Consider the following 13,539-nt stretch of genomic DNA (forward strand, 5'->3'; position numbering starts at 1 on the left):
ATGCAAAGGATAGAAATGCATCACTCCCTGAGGACACATAGTGAACAGCCAGAAGTATTTGGTGGAGCACGACACTTCCAGAGAGGGCTTAATGCCCAAATCCAGTCTCTGCCACATCACTGACCTCTCTGTGCCTCGGTTCCTCCCTTGTATAAGGATCTCATGTAACAGGCTCATTGTGCAGGTTACATGCAATGTACATGCAACATACATGCAAAAGGCTGAGTTCAAGGCTGGATCATGGAATACAAAGTCAATGAAGGCTGCCACATCACTGACCTCCGTGACTCAGTTCCTCTCTTGTATTAGTGTCTTACATTACAGGCTCGTTGTGCAAGCTACATGCAATGCACATGCAGTGTGCTGAGTTTAAGGCCCATTCATGGTGCATTCAGACAATGAAACCTGTTCTTGATCGTTGAAAAACATGTAAGAAAATGTACAGGATCACATGCGGATGAATAAATAACTGCTTTGTGTCTTCCTCCAGGAGCGGCAGGTGACGGGGAGCTGCAGGTGATTCAGCCTGAGAGGTCAGTGTCAGTTGCAGCAGGAGAGACGGCCACTCTGCACTGCACCGTGACTTCCCTGAGCCCCGTGGGGCCCATCAAGTGGTTCAGGGGAACTGCACCAGGTCGGGAGTTAATCTACAGTCAAAAAGAAGCTCCTTTCCCCAGAGTAACAAGTGTTGCAGATGCCACAAAGAGAAACAACATGGACTTTTCCATCCGCATCAGTAACATCACCCCAGCAGACACTGGTGTCTACTACTGTGTGAAGTTCCGGAAAGGAGCAGGTGTCGACGTGGAGTTTAAGTCTGGACCAGGCACTCATCTCACTGTGAGCGGTGAGTATGGCCTGGGTCTCCTTTGTCCGCTGGTCTGTAATAACATGTCAACAGGAATGCTTTTCATTCTGTGAGCAAAAAAAAAAGAAAAAAAAAAAAAGGCAGTCAGATGCAGCACTGTGTGCTTTCGCATGATCTGGACATGTTCTGATTTCACTCCCTTCTACAGGTCAGAGAAGTTGAGGTCTGTGGGGGTCATGCTACTTACTCCTCGTCCAGCTCATCCCATCCAGCTCTTTGGTTCCAGGGATGAGGGAACTGAAACTCTGAGTGACTTTCCCTGTCACAGGTTAGATCCTACCACCTGCCTGCAGAGAGTACTCCCTTCAATGTGGCTGAGTATTCCGTTTGCTCAGCACTTACTGAGCACCTCCTGTGTGCCAGGCCCTGCCCTGGATGCTGTGGAGGCAGCAGTGAACAAAGCAGGCGAGGGCTCCTCTCCCGTGAAGCTTATGTCCGCTTCCTCCCAAAGAGGAGAAGTCCATCCAGCGCAGGGAGGGGAGATGTGTTTATATCTTCTTCAGAAACTACACACTGAGAAGAAATTTTTGGGCAGACATTCAGTGTTTACTCTGATGGTCCTGCTTGGAGGAGATGCCCAGAGGTTGGGTGTTTCCTGGGGATCTGTTGAGAAAACCCTTCACTGAAGGCTTCCAGCAGAGCTGGGTCATCTCAGAAAATGTCCCCATGTGGGTGACTTAGGGGCAGCCCCATTGAGGTAGCAAAGGTGCTCATTTAGGGTTTTCTGCCAGAGGCCCAGGATCCTCTTTCTAACTCCTAAATCCTGGACTGTCAGCACAGGAAAGACCTTTAGACACCATCCTCCAAACCCCTCATGTACACATGGGGGCCTGAGGCCAAGAGGTGACAGGGACCCAGACCACAGTCACATGGTCAGTGAGGGGATCCTTCCAGAACCCAGTCCAATTCCAGGCCAGTCCCCTTCCTGCAGCAACATTGAAACTGGTTTCATGGAAGAGCCTGGTACAAGAAGGGAGCAAAATAAAAGCCCCTTAATTTGAACCATTGAACAGGGCGCCTTTTCATAGGTTTCCCAAAGGTTCATAATGCCCCTTACATGCAGGCCCTGAGACCCAAGATGACTGGGAACCTCTTCCTACTTTTGTTTTAACCGTAAATCCTTCATTCCAAATCATCCCCTGGAGCTGCCCAGTATTTCAACAGCTGCAAGGCACTTGGCATATGGAGACAGCATCTACCGGTCTTTGTTAACAAATAAACAAGTTGTTCCCAAACTTAGGCCATTAAAACAGAACTACAGTGGATGACCTTATCTATACATCACTATACTCCGGTGGGAGACACCCACTGTAAGTGGCATTGCTAGTTCAGACAGTATGTGGATTTAAATTTGGGTAGCAATTGCCCCAAATTTCTCTCTTAGATGTGGTAACAATCGAATCTCCCTACAACCCCTGGACATAGAAAAGGAAGGTGGCTTTTTCCTGATTTTGCAGATACTACTTAATTTCCCAGATGATGGGCTCCTTGCCCACCAATCACAGCCAGGAAGTGGCCCCCCCCACCACTTGGATCTGCCGCCTCCCAGGAGGCTGCTCTGCCTCTTCCCCAGGCTGCCTGCCCAGATGATTCCCTGGGTGAGAACAGAGGGAGGGGCGGGAAACAGCCTGTCAGATGCGGAATCTTCCTCATGGCTTTTACTCCTTATAACCAGTGTCTGAGGGAGGGGTTCACCTGTTGTCCTTTTATAGATGAGGACACCGAGGCTCGAGGAGGGGACATAGCTGGTGAGCAAGTAGGAGAGCCAAGATTGAACCCAAAGCAGTCTGACTCACAACCCTGTTCTCTGCATACTTCACCGTGCTTGTCAAAGTGGGGAGAAAATTCCAGCCTTGTCCTCTTAAAATCCTGTATTGTTCTATTCTTCAGTATGAAGTATAAAAAAAGAGTCCTGTGTGAGAGGCAGGACTACCTTTATAACCAATTCAGAGAAATACTACAATATGTCATGATTTTCCTAAAAACCACACTTAAAAGCATCAGGAGATTTTCTCCCCATTGGTGTGATGTTGCCCCTTCACCAGGGCCCTGAGGAGCAGGTCTGGGAAGGGTGGTGTGGACAGAGCCCAGAGGGGCCGCTGCGACCCCAGCAGCACCAGGCACGCCCACTCCTGGTTCTGTGGACTGAGGATGAGGAGGGGGAGGTGTCCCCTAGAGGGTGGTGGGGCCCCGTGTGAGCGAGAGTTCCTGTTCTAGACTCAGGCGTCGGGAGCCCACGTCTTCCCTTGTGGTTCCAGGGTCCCCAGGGCCGGGCCCTCAGAGGCTACTCCTCCCTGTAGTCACTTGAATTCAAGAATCTGAGGGAAAAGGTGGGGTGGTGGTCAGTGTGGGGGCTCCTGAAGGTGGGCACTTGCTCTGCTGATGGACCTGAAAGCTTGGACTTGACAGGAAACACCAGGACACAGTCAGGGGGTGAGAGGAGACAGACCCTTCATTTCCCTCAGCCTGTTTCCTCATCTGCATGATGGTGGTCATCATGTCTTTCAGGAGAGTTGGAAGGATTTGAGGAGCTCTGTCTAAATCACCAGCACAGAATAGGGACTCCTAACTAAAGGTGTTATTTCCAGGCTGAGACCCAATTCCCTGTGCTGGGCTCCCGTTTCCTCACCTATAGGAAGAAGATAATCACACAGCCTTTGCAGGGTGTTCCAGGAGTATAGTGGCCTGGTGACAGGACAGCCCCTCAGGAAGCGATGGTGCTGGCCTCTCAGGCTCTGTGATCTTGGGCACATCTCAGTTCCCCCTGCTCCTCAGTTTACGCATCTGTGGAATGGTGGGAATCACACCATTGCAAGGCTCTGTGATGACTGGAGAGGGTCTAGGAAGCCCTGGATAGGGTGGGTTAGGGTGTTCCTGAGCTCAGTGCACAGTGGTCGAGCCCCCTGCCTGGGCCCCCACCCCGGTTCTGCCCCATTCTGGCTCTGCGACCTCTGATGAGTGCCTCCCCACCTTGGGGCTCAGTGTCCTTGTCCCCTGGTGACAGCCCCAGCCTCACAGAGTAGCTGCAGGGACTGAATGAGGACACACGTCAAGAGCTTAGAGCAGAGCCGAGCACGTGGGACAGGTTCCACCAATGTGAGCTCTGCTGTCCCAGAGCCAAAGGACCTTGAAAGAGTCACTTTCCCTCCAGGACTAAGTGTAATGGGTTGGGGTGGAACTAGGTGACTTTTACCCTCAACTGCTCATTGGAATCACCTGGGAGATGGTGACAAGCTCCAAGGACCCTGGGTCCACCCTAGAAATTCTAATTTAAGTGTGCAGATGTGGTCTGGGCAGCTGAGTGTCTTAACTCCTGCAGAGAATGCTGGTGCCTAGCCAGGGTAGAGAAGCCCTGAGCTACGTGTTCTCTGAGGTCACAGAGGGAGAGCTGTAGTTTTTCCCTGAAAAAGGTAGGTTCCACTTGGTGCCTGGGTTGTAAGAACAGATCTTTGGGGTGTTCAGAATAGTCTGTGATGGTGACAGCTCTTAGGAGGCCCAAGAAAGTCAGCCTAAGTGGGTTGGCAGGGACACCCCTCACTTCCAACAGAACTCACTTAGGCTGAGAGGGGCTTCCTGCCCACTCAGACCACCTGTTCATACCTGGGCTTCATTGCTAGGGAAATCTTCCCATCTTTAAACATGAGTGTGTCTAAACAGGTGCTGGAATCCCCAACAGCACTCCATGCTCAGCCCAGAGCCCTCCTGCCTCAACAACCACAGTGACACTGACGAAATCTGCCCTCTGTCCTTTCAAAATGCTTCCAGCTCTGAAAAGAGCTGATCTGTAGGAAAACACCTGTGATGCCTTGTGTGTTTTGAAAGCCAGTTTCCCCAACTTTTTTCCTGAGGGGGTAGTTTTGAAAAGAGGGAAAGGATCCTAACTTGGTGGTTTTCTACTCCTTTATTCATGCGAGTCTTTCATGGCAACTGCAGGGAACAAGGTTTGAGACTTTTGTTGTTTTTTCCACAATACTTTTGTTTTGCCTTCTTACTGCCTAGAGAATAAATACCTCGGAATGACCTAGGTATGACCTGGTCAGACCTAGGAATGACCAGATATGATAACAATCTTGGGTATTATTGTTTAAGCACCTACTATATGCCAGGCTCTCTGTTTTATATTCACCCTCACTCATCTTACCAGGTGGTGCTTTATCCGCTTTGTCTAGAGTCACTGAGGCTTAAGAGTAAAGATCAGAGACGCTAAAATCAATCAGCCCCACGTGCAGTGAGATGAACTCTGATACTTACTCTCTGGGTGTTCTTGGCCTCATACCATAATGCATCTTCCTGGGCCTCATCCTGTAAATGGGGCCACACTCAGCCCTCCCTCTCAGAGTTGGTGGAGGGATTAAAGAGCTGAGGTTCCTAGAGGGATCAGCCCAGTGTCAGGCTCCCAAGAAACTCTTGATAAGTGGTAACTAATCACAGCATCTGCTCCCTTTACATTCAGGATGCTGATGATTTTATGACTTGACTTACTCAAGTAACACCTCTTTACCATGTCCTCAAAATGTTTGATGAGTTTTAAGAAGCAAGTTAAATATTTACAAGCGTAGATATTTCTATAGTTGCTATCTGCCAACGTTTACAGGAGGTGTTAGGTAGTAATGGACAATTTAGAGACGCCCCACAGGACCTTTCTAAAGGGAGAAACTGCCCTCACTTTTGACCTGCTGATTTGTGTATATTTTCAGGACACAAAAAGTGCTTCTGCTGCTTCATAAGCCTGTTTCTGTGTGTCTTCTGATTTAATAACAATTAAGAAATTAACCACCGTTGGTTTCTCAGCACTCGGCAATCTTTGTTTCAACCCAAAACTGATCTAGGAGAAGAACCCAGATTCAGAAAAGTATCTGTTTGCTCCCTTTCTTTCAAATTTAAGGATTGGTACACATTAGTCTTACTGGAATATTTGTGGAAAGAGTGAAAACTATGGAGTAAATTCATAGGTACCTGAAGGGGCAGCTCTGGATATAAGTATGCTGCTGCTGCTGCTGCTGCTAAGTCGCTTCAGTCGTGTCTGACTCTGTGCGACCCCATAGACGGCAGCCCACCAGGCTCCCCTGTCCCTGGGATTCTCCAGGCAAGAACACTGGAGTGGGTTGCCATTTCCTTCTCCAATGCATGAAAGTGAAAAGTGAAAGTGAAATCGCTCAGTCGTGTCCGACTCTTAGCGACCCCATGGACTGCGGCCCACCAGGCTCCTCTGTCCATGGGATTTTCCAGGCAAGAGTGCTGGAGTGGGGTGCCATTTCCTTCTCTGGATATAAGTATAGTCTGGGTTAAAGAGAAATCTGTGTCTATTTAGTTTGGTGAAGCATATTGTGTTTTACTCATGGCAAAAATGCTTCCACTGACTATCTAACTCTCCCACTGGAGCCCCAGGAGGGATAATGCCTGCTGTCCCACTTCATAGAGGAGGAGCTAGGAAGTACCTCGGTCACACCTCTCGTTGGATGGCCAGCCTGGCTAAGCTTCCATGTGGTCCCACTGTGCCCTTGCTTCCCTTGCATTCACTTCCATAAATGCTTTCTCCGAACTTAAGTTTTCCAGGAGAGCCCAGCTAGAAATAGCAAATAGGAAGAATGTCTGAGACCAGTTAGCACTTTTTGTTCCTGTGCCCAGACTGGTGGGAAATCACCTTGCAGAGGAAAGAAGGTGGACTTTGCACTCAGACCTGGAATTCCATACTCCTGACTCAGTCACCCCAGGGAACCCGTGTGTCTCCTTCAAGATGAGGATGATGGCAGTGCCCTCCCAGAACTATTTGAAGAATTAAAATAATAATATATGTGATAGTTCCTAACTATGTTACATATTTTTCATTAGTGATGATAATCACAATGGTTTTCAGTGTTTATAAATGTTCCTTTCGTAGCCAAGCCCTCTCCTCCCGTGGTATCCGGCCCTACAGTGAGGGCTACACCTGAGCAGACAGTGAACTTCACCTGCACATCCCACGGCTTCTCCCCCAGAAACATCTCCCTGAAATGGTTCAAAAATGGCAATGAGCTCTCAGCCTCCCAGACCAGCGTGGACCTAGAGAACGGCAACGTTTCCTACAGCATCAACAGCACAACCAAAGTGCTGCTGGCCACGGGAGACGTTCACTCCCAGGTCATCTGCGAGGTGGCCCACGTCACCCTGCAGGGGGGCCCTCCTCTCCGTGGGACTGCCAACTTGTCCGAGACCATCCGAGGTAGATGCTCCTCATGTCATCCCAAGCGCATACCTGCCCCCAAAGCCCCAACCTGCTCCTTCCCCCTGATTTTTGTTCCAGGCCTTGAATTGCCTGGAATCTGCTTCCTGACAATCCTGCCCAGTCACCAGGCTCCTAGCTGGTCACTTATTACTGTTTTCATGGCAGCTGCCAGGTGGATGCCTGTCATGTGCCAAGCACTGTGCTAATAGTTTACCAATAGCTTCTTCAACTGCTGAGCACCTACTGTAAGTCAGGCCCCTGTGTGTTTAGTGACTTCATTTATTTTGCTGCAGTTATCATATTTCAGCTGCATACCAGGGCTGTGCTTATAGATTGCACACACGGTTAACCTACCAGGAGCCCAGCCTTTGAGCACCTGCTGTGCGCCCTGCACTGTGCGTAGTGACTTCATTCATATGCAGAGACAGCCTCAGTGCTTGAGCCCCTATTGCATGCCTGGCTGTGGGTGACTCCCGGGCTGTGCTGAGCTGTTATCCCTTTCCTCCCCTATGACATGTCTGTTCCATAAGGTCAGAACTTCTTCCTGTGCTGTTTCAGTTCCACCCACCCTGGAGATTACCGGCTACTCGTCAGCTGGGAACCAGGTGAACGTCACCTGCCAGGTGAACAAGTTCTACCCCCGGCACCTACAGCTGACCTGGCTGGAGAACGGAAACATGTCCCGAACGGAAGCAACCTCAGTCCTCGCAGAGAACAAGGACGGGACCTTTAACCAGACGAGCTGGCTCCTGGTGAACTCCTCTGCCCACAGGGAGGCTGTGGTGCTCACCTGCCAGGTGGAGCACGACGGGCAGCCGGCGGTCTCCAAAAACCATACCCTGGAGGTCTCTGCTCCCCAGAAGGACCAGGACACAGGTCAAACCCCTGGTGAGGTCACCACTGCAACTGACCCAGCTGTTGATCTTTTTTTTTTTAATATTAAAGGTAGTAATTCATACTTTTTATAGAACAATGTAGAAGTCAATAGATTAAAATAGAATTTTAAAGTGAATTCCCACCTCCAAGAGTGACCACTGGTAAGAGTGTGGCGTATTCTTTATAGATCTTTCGACATAAATATCCTTGAAAGAAAGAAAGCAGGGAAGGAGAGGGATTGTCCTGCTCATGGTGTACTCTCTCGCTTTCTTCTACTAACAGTTTCTGTGTTCACCATTCCCTGCCCGCCCACCTCCTCCCCTTGCTCTTTGTGACCTGAGCCTACTCTCGCTGGCTGCCCCACTGGAATGGGGTCGGGGGCTTCAGGCTGTCTGTGGCTTATCTCAAGTGTGATCAGTGCTGCACTAACTGCCCTTGTACATATTCTGTTACATGCGCAGCTATTTCTATGGGATGATCCCCAGGGAATGTTGCTAGGCCCAAGTGCATGCCCATTTAAGATGATGGCGATGCTGCCACCCTCCTGGGAGAATGAAAGGTGTCAGGGTGTCATTCTCTCAGCCCCTGTCCAACTGGTTGTCGGCGTATCTCCCTTTCTTCAGAATGACAGTGCCTGGTTGGCATTTTGGTGCCACTGTGGAATGTTCCAACGCCTGTACCCTTGTACATAGCAAACCTTTTGAATGGATTAGAATAGAGGCCGTTTCCTTCCTTCGTGCATCATGAGAGGGACAGCTCTAAGGAAGCCTTGGGGTCTGTCAAGTTGCCCTTTGATGCCACCATGAGCCCTCCCCTCGGAGACAGGATGTGTGGATCCACTCGGGCTGTCTGTGTCACTGGAGAGCTTGAACAAGTCGGTGCCTGTCTCTGGGCTGCTCCACCTGCCCCTGGAAGTGTTGAAGGAGGTGACCCTGGTGACCTCTCAGCTTTGAGTCTCAGCTGCTGGGACCATGGCTGTCTCAGCATTGTGGCTTCAGGGCTGGGTGGGTAGTTGACACCCAAGAAATACTTTTAGAAAGGATGAAAGAGTGAGTGGTTGGTTGGTTAGTGAGGTATTCCTCAGAGCTATTCAATGAAGTAGAGATGACTATTGACCTCAATAACGTAAGAGGAAGCCAGTGTGTGAGGGGGTTTAAATGACCTGCTCAAGGTCGCTCAGTGAGGGCATTGATTTGAACCTGCATTTCTGTGGCTCGGAGCCCTGCTCCTGACTGCACACTGTCCTGCGGGATCCCCTTCCTGTGTCTGGTGCCAGCCTCTGCACTGTCTCCATGTCAAGTGTCCTAGGCTCAGCCCTCCTGGGCTTAGGCCCCAGGCATGGACCAGGGCACTGCCTCGGGGCTCTGCATGTCCAATGGCAGGTCACTCTCCTCACAACCCTTCCCCCCGTCGTGTGTGATGCCCCAGCTGCCATTAGGAGATCCAGGCAGACCTGTGTCCCTGGGTGGCCGCTCCATGGCTCACTCAGGTGAGGAGGAACGTATGTCTGTTCCTCAGGAGGGCAATTCCACCCACACCCTGCAGCCGGGGTTCCTCCAAGGCTGACAGCAATGTTTCCCTCCTGGCACCTCGGCACAGTTTTTGCGCTGCCTGTGGGTAACCCACAAGGGGAAGTATGTGCAGATCCATGAACATGCCCACGGGGCCGAAACATCTGAGCCAGATGTTCTCAGTTAATGATGCCTGCCTCGTGGTGAAAAGGGGCAGTGGCTTTTCCTTTTCTTTGTTTTAAATTTTCCTACATGAAGCCTCTATTGTGTGTGGTCCTAGGCCCGAATGACAACTGGACCAGTATCTTCATCGTGGTGGGCGTGGTGTGTGCCTTGCTGGTGGCCCTGCTGATCGCAGCCCTCTACCTCCTCCGAATCAGACAGAACAAAGGTGGGTGGGTTCCCTGGTTCCTCCCCGAGAGTTTACCCCTGGGCTGTACTTCCCAGACAGAGAGAGGCCTCTGCTTTGGGCTACACGTAGTTTAAGTCATAAGGACGTCCGGTTACTCCCAGTAACAAGAAGTCCAGGGGTACCATTGCCTAGGCTGTGCAGCCCCTTCACCAGGCTGAAGTATGGGTGGGTCAGGGGTACCATTGCCTAGGCTGTGCAGCCCCTTCACCGGGCTGAAGTATGGGTGGGCCAGGGGTACCATTGCCTAGGCTGTGCAGCCCCTTCACCAGGCTGAAATATGGGTGGGCCCCCTACCCTGCCGCATCACTGCTCCAGGCCTCACAGTCTCACAGAACCACTGCTGATGTGGGAATTGGGGAGATGCCAGGGTGGCAAAAGGGTCTCAAGGAGGAAACGGTACTTCCCAGGAGCCCCTGGCAGACTTCTACTTTCCCCTTACCTGTCCAGATTATGTGCCCAGCCCCCCGGCAGGAGGCAGGAAGGCAGTGGGGAGAATACCACCACCTACCTCCCAGGCTGTGGGGAGAATTAAATGAGTAACTGTGGGAACAGCGTTAGCAAGATGCCCAGCACAGCAGCAGGCTCTCGATGTCAGCCCCTGTAATCAGTGTTGTAGGTGAGACCAGAAACATGAACCACCTCCCTGGGAGGCTCCCCTCATAGTGGCAAGGTGTGCGGCCTTTGACTACAGCAGGAGGGTATAAGTTCCAGTCCAGGACATTGTGCCCTGTTTGCACTCATGCGTGCACGTGTGTGCCTGTGTGTGTCTGTGTAGTTGTTTCTGTTGACTTGGAGTCAGATGAACCAGGGTTCCAGATCCTTGTTTTATGCTCTAAAGTTTGGCCTCCGTGAGCCTCGGTTTCCTCACCTGTAAAATGGACGTGGCAGTGCCTGCCTCGGAGGATAGTTATGAAACAAATAAGCTCATGTGCAGCAACAGCGCGGACACATTGTCAGACCTAAAAAAATGCACGTCCTCTTTCCCACTCTTGAAGACTATTTTAAGCCAGTGTTTCTGAAACCTTTTTGGCTACAAGTGATAGAAATACATTTCATGTCTCAACCCAATGCACACACACCCCATCTATAAAATTGGAACTCTGATATTTTCCTTTTTGTCATATTTTATACTATATTCTCTTAAAAATGCTGTTTGTGACCCAGCACCACGTGCCACAGCCCGCAGAGTGCCAAATGCCGTCCTGAGCTGCATTTCTGCACCCAGACCTCCAGACAGAGCTTGACGGGCTTTCTGTGCCTCAGCCACACACCCCTCCTGCACCCCCTCTCCTCTGGCCCCCAAGTTTCCCTCCCCGCTGGACTGCCTGGAGGACTCAGCCCTGAGAGACTGCCTGAGCCTCAAACTCCCATTTGGGAGGGCTGGCATCTCTAGAATCTAGAAGAGGTTCTTCCAGGTGATCTGCAGGATGGTTTCCCTAACATTCCTGGAGCCCCTACACAGGCAGGACTCCTCTTTGGATGGGGAAACAGGGTCTCTTGCCCACCTTGGGAGACGAGCCAGCCCTTGGATGGAGCATTCATAGTGCCTGTTCATAAAGCCCCAGCCTCCTTTGGAGCTTTATCCCTGGGCACCACGTCAGGCTCTAGCACACAGGAGCTCATTTCCGTGGGCTTGGGTATCAGCCATCCAGTGTTCTGGAGAAGAAATGGGGGTTGGAGAGCTGCAGACGCTGGTGAAGGCCACCCAGCCCTGAATGGTGGGTCTGCTTGTGTGCAGAGTCCAGGTCTCAAATGTAGACTTTAGTGACAGTGATGGCTGGCCCTCAGTCAGCTCTTTTGATGTGCCAGGCACTGAAGTCACCACAGACCTAACTCCACTTTATAGACGAGGAAACTGAGGCATGGGAGAGTTATAGAACTTGGTCAGGTCTCACAGCTGGTGAGTGCTGGTGCCAGGATTCACATGGCAGTGGGTCTCCAGGGACCATGTTTGAGACCACACTGCACTTGGCCTCTATCCTAATGAGACACCCCCTCTCCCTTGTCAATCCCTGGAGGTGTCTGCCACCCTCTACCTCATACTCGCAGTGAAATATCCTAATTTCAGCTCTAGCACTTTCCCGTTGCGTGACCTTAGGGAGTCATCTGGTGTCCTTAGTGTGGAATGGAGATGAGCAGTGTCCCATCATTGGACTCCCTGAGGTGACTCGTGTCCCAGCACTTGGCAGCCCATCAGCCTCCATTCAAATGTTAGATGCTGAGCTGCTACATCTAATGGGTACCACTCACCTAAAAACCCAATACCTGCCCAGGCACCAAGCGTTCATCTGGCAGTGAGAATTCTTGCAGTGTGGCAGCCTCCAGCCTGCTAATATGTGATGCAGAGCACACTTGCCTGTGCATGTTGCTTTTTAATTACGATTTTACAGCAAAATCAGAGTCAAATGGTGGCAAACCCCAGTGGCTTCTCTGTGGGATGCCCCACATCACAGGCTCAAAACCTCTGAGCCAGACAGACCCTTTCTTTCCTCCCATGATCCTTTTTGCAAAGGTGGTGAGATGAAAATGAATGTCCAGCCCACCCGTGTGACTTAGAGCACTGAGATCTAACCTGGGAGAGGGAGAATGACCCACCCAGGGTCACGCAGCATGTGAGTGGGTGGCAGAAGTGGAATTTGCACTTGCTCCCCCAATTAGCAGTTCTGCCAGAACCTGTTCTCCAGCAGTGAAGGGCCCTGATGGGCACCCAGTCTTGCTGTAGGGTTTCAAGTAATGTGTGTGATGGATGGAAGTGAGGCTCAGCCAGAGGGAGGGCAGCTGGCCCTCTCAGGCTGAAGGTTGCTTTGGGATCTGACCTTTGGCAATTCCCAGAAGTGGGAAAGCTGGCAGGCCCAGCTCTTTCTGCCGAAAGATAATGGACCACCCACCCCACTGGGGTGGGCATGGGGTTTCCTGTGGTTTGGAGGATATGATTGCAACAATTCCTCCCAACATCCCTGGGGGCAAGCCTCTGCACCCTCCAGAAAGTAATTATAAAAGAAAAGTGTGTTTCTAAGTTGAATAACTGGCTTCTTTTTTTTCTTTTCTCTTTCAGCCAAGGGCTCCACTTCTTCTACAAGGTAAGTAGGTCACTGGGCTGGAGTGCTTTTGCAGTTATTTGGTTGTTTGCCCCCCAAAACTGCCGAGCAGAATCCGCACCCACTGACCCTCACTCCTGTGCCAGACAGCCTTCCTGTGTCTTTCCTTTGTAAGCTCCTCCCACCAGATCTGTCTTTAATTACTGCCTCAAATGAGGTGATTTCAGCACACAGAGGCACTGATTTCCTGACTGATGCCCACAAACAGTGAGACCCTTACCAAATCCTGTTTGGACTGTGGCAGGAACTCCTGCACATGCCATCCCCAAATCTAATTGTATACTGTGCTCTTTCCTTTGTTCATTAAGTATTTATGGAGGGCTTTGACACAGGTAGCCTGGGCAGTGCCAGGGTAGGTGGGTATGACAGGTGGGTATGCACCTGTGCCTCCTGAAAACTGTGCCTTGGTCAGAGGCTAAACTGATGACATTACATCATGGAAGGTACATTAGTTGGTTGATTTAACATTTGCCATGATTTTTGCTGAGTCCCTACTATATGCCAGTTCTGTTCTGAATGAACAAGACTCAGTCTGGACCTTCATGAAGCTCAGACGCCAGTGAGAGGAG

General features: G+C 50.8%; 1 protein-coding gene across 8 annotated transcripts in view; it reads left to right on the top strand.

Annotated features, from left to right (window-relative positions):
• Positions 1 to 13,539, top strand: part of SIRPA (signal regulatory protein alpha) — a 44,220-nt gene that overhangs the window by 19,875 nt on the left and 10,806 nt on the right. For all 8 annotated transcript variants that reach the window (XM_027559268.1, XM_027559271.1, XM_027559269.1 and 5 more), the window contains exons 3-7: positions 491 to 847; positions 6,750 to 7,070; positions 7,632 to 7,961; positions 9,741 to 9,851; positions 12,928 to 12,952. In XM_027559268.1, the coding sequence (XP_027415069.1) occupies positions 491 to 847; positions 6,750 to 7,070; positions 7,632 to 7,961; positions 9,741 to 9,851; positions 12,928 to 12,952 (1,144 nt within the window). The remainder of the gene's footprint in view (positions 1 to 490; positions 848 to 6,749; positions 7,071 to 7,631; positions 7,962 to 9,740; positions 9,852 to 12,927; positions 12,953 to 13,539) is intronic.

Source organism: Bos indicus x Bos taurus, chromosome 13 (assembly GCF_003369695.1).
Source record: "Bos indicus x Bos taurus breed Angus x Brahman F1 hybrid chromosome 13, Bos_hybrid_MaternalHap_v2.0, whole genome shotgun sequence".
In the NCBI taxonomy this organism is placed as follows: domain Eukaryota; kingdom Metazoa; phylum Chordata; class Mammalia; order Artiodactyla; family Bovidae; genus Bos; species Bos indicus x Bos taurus.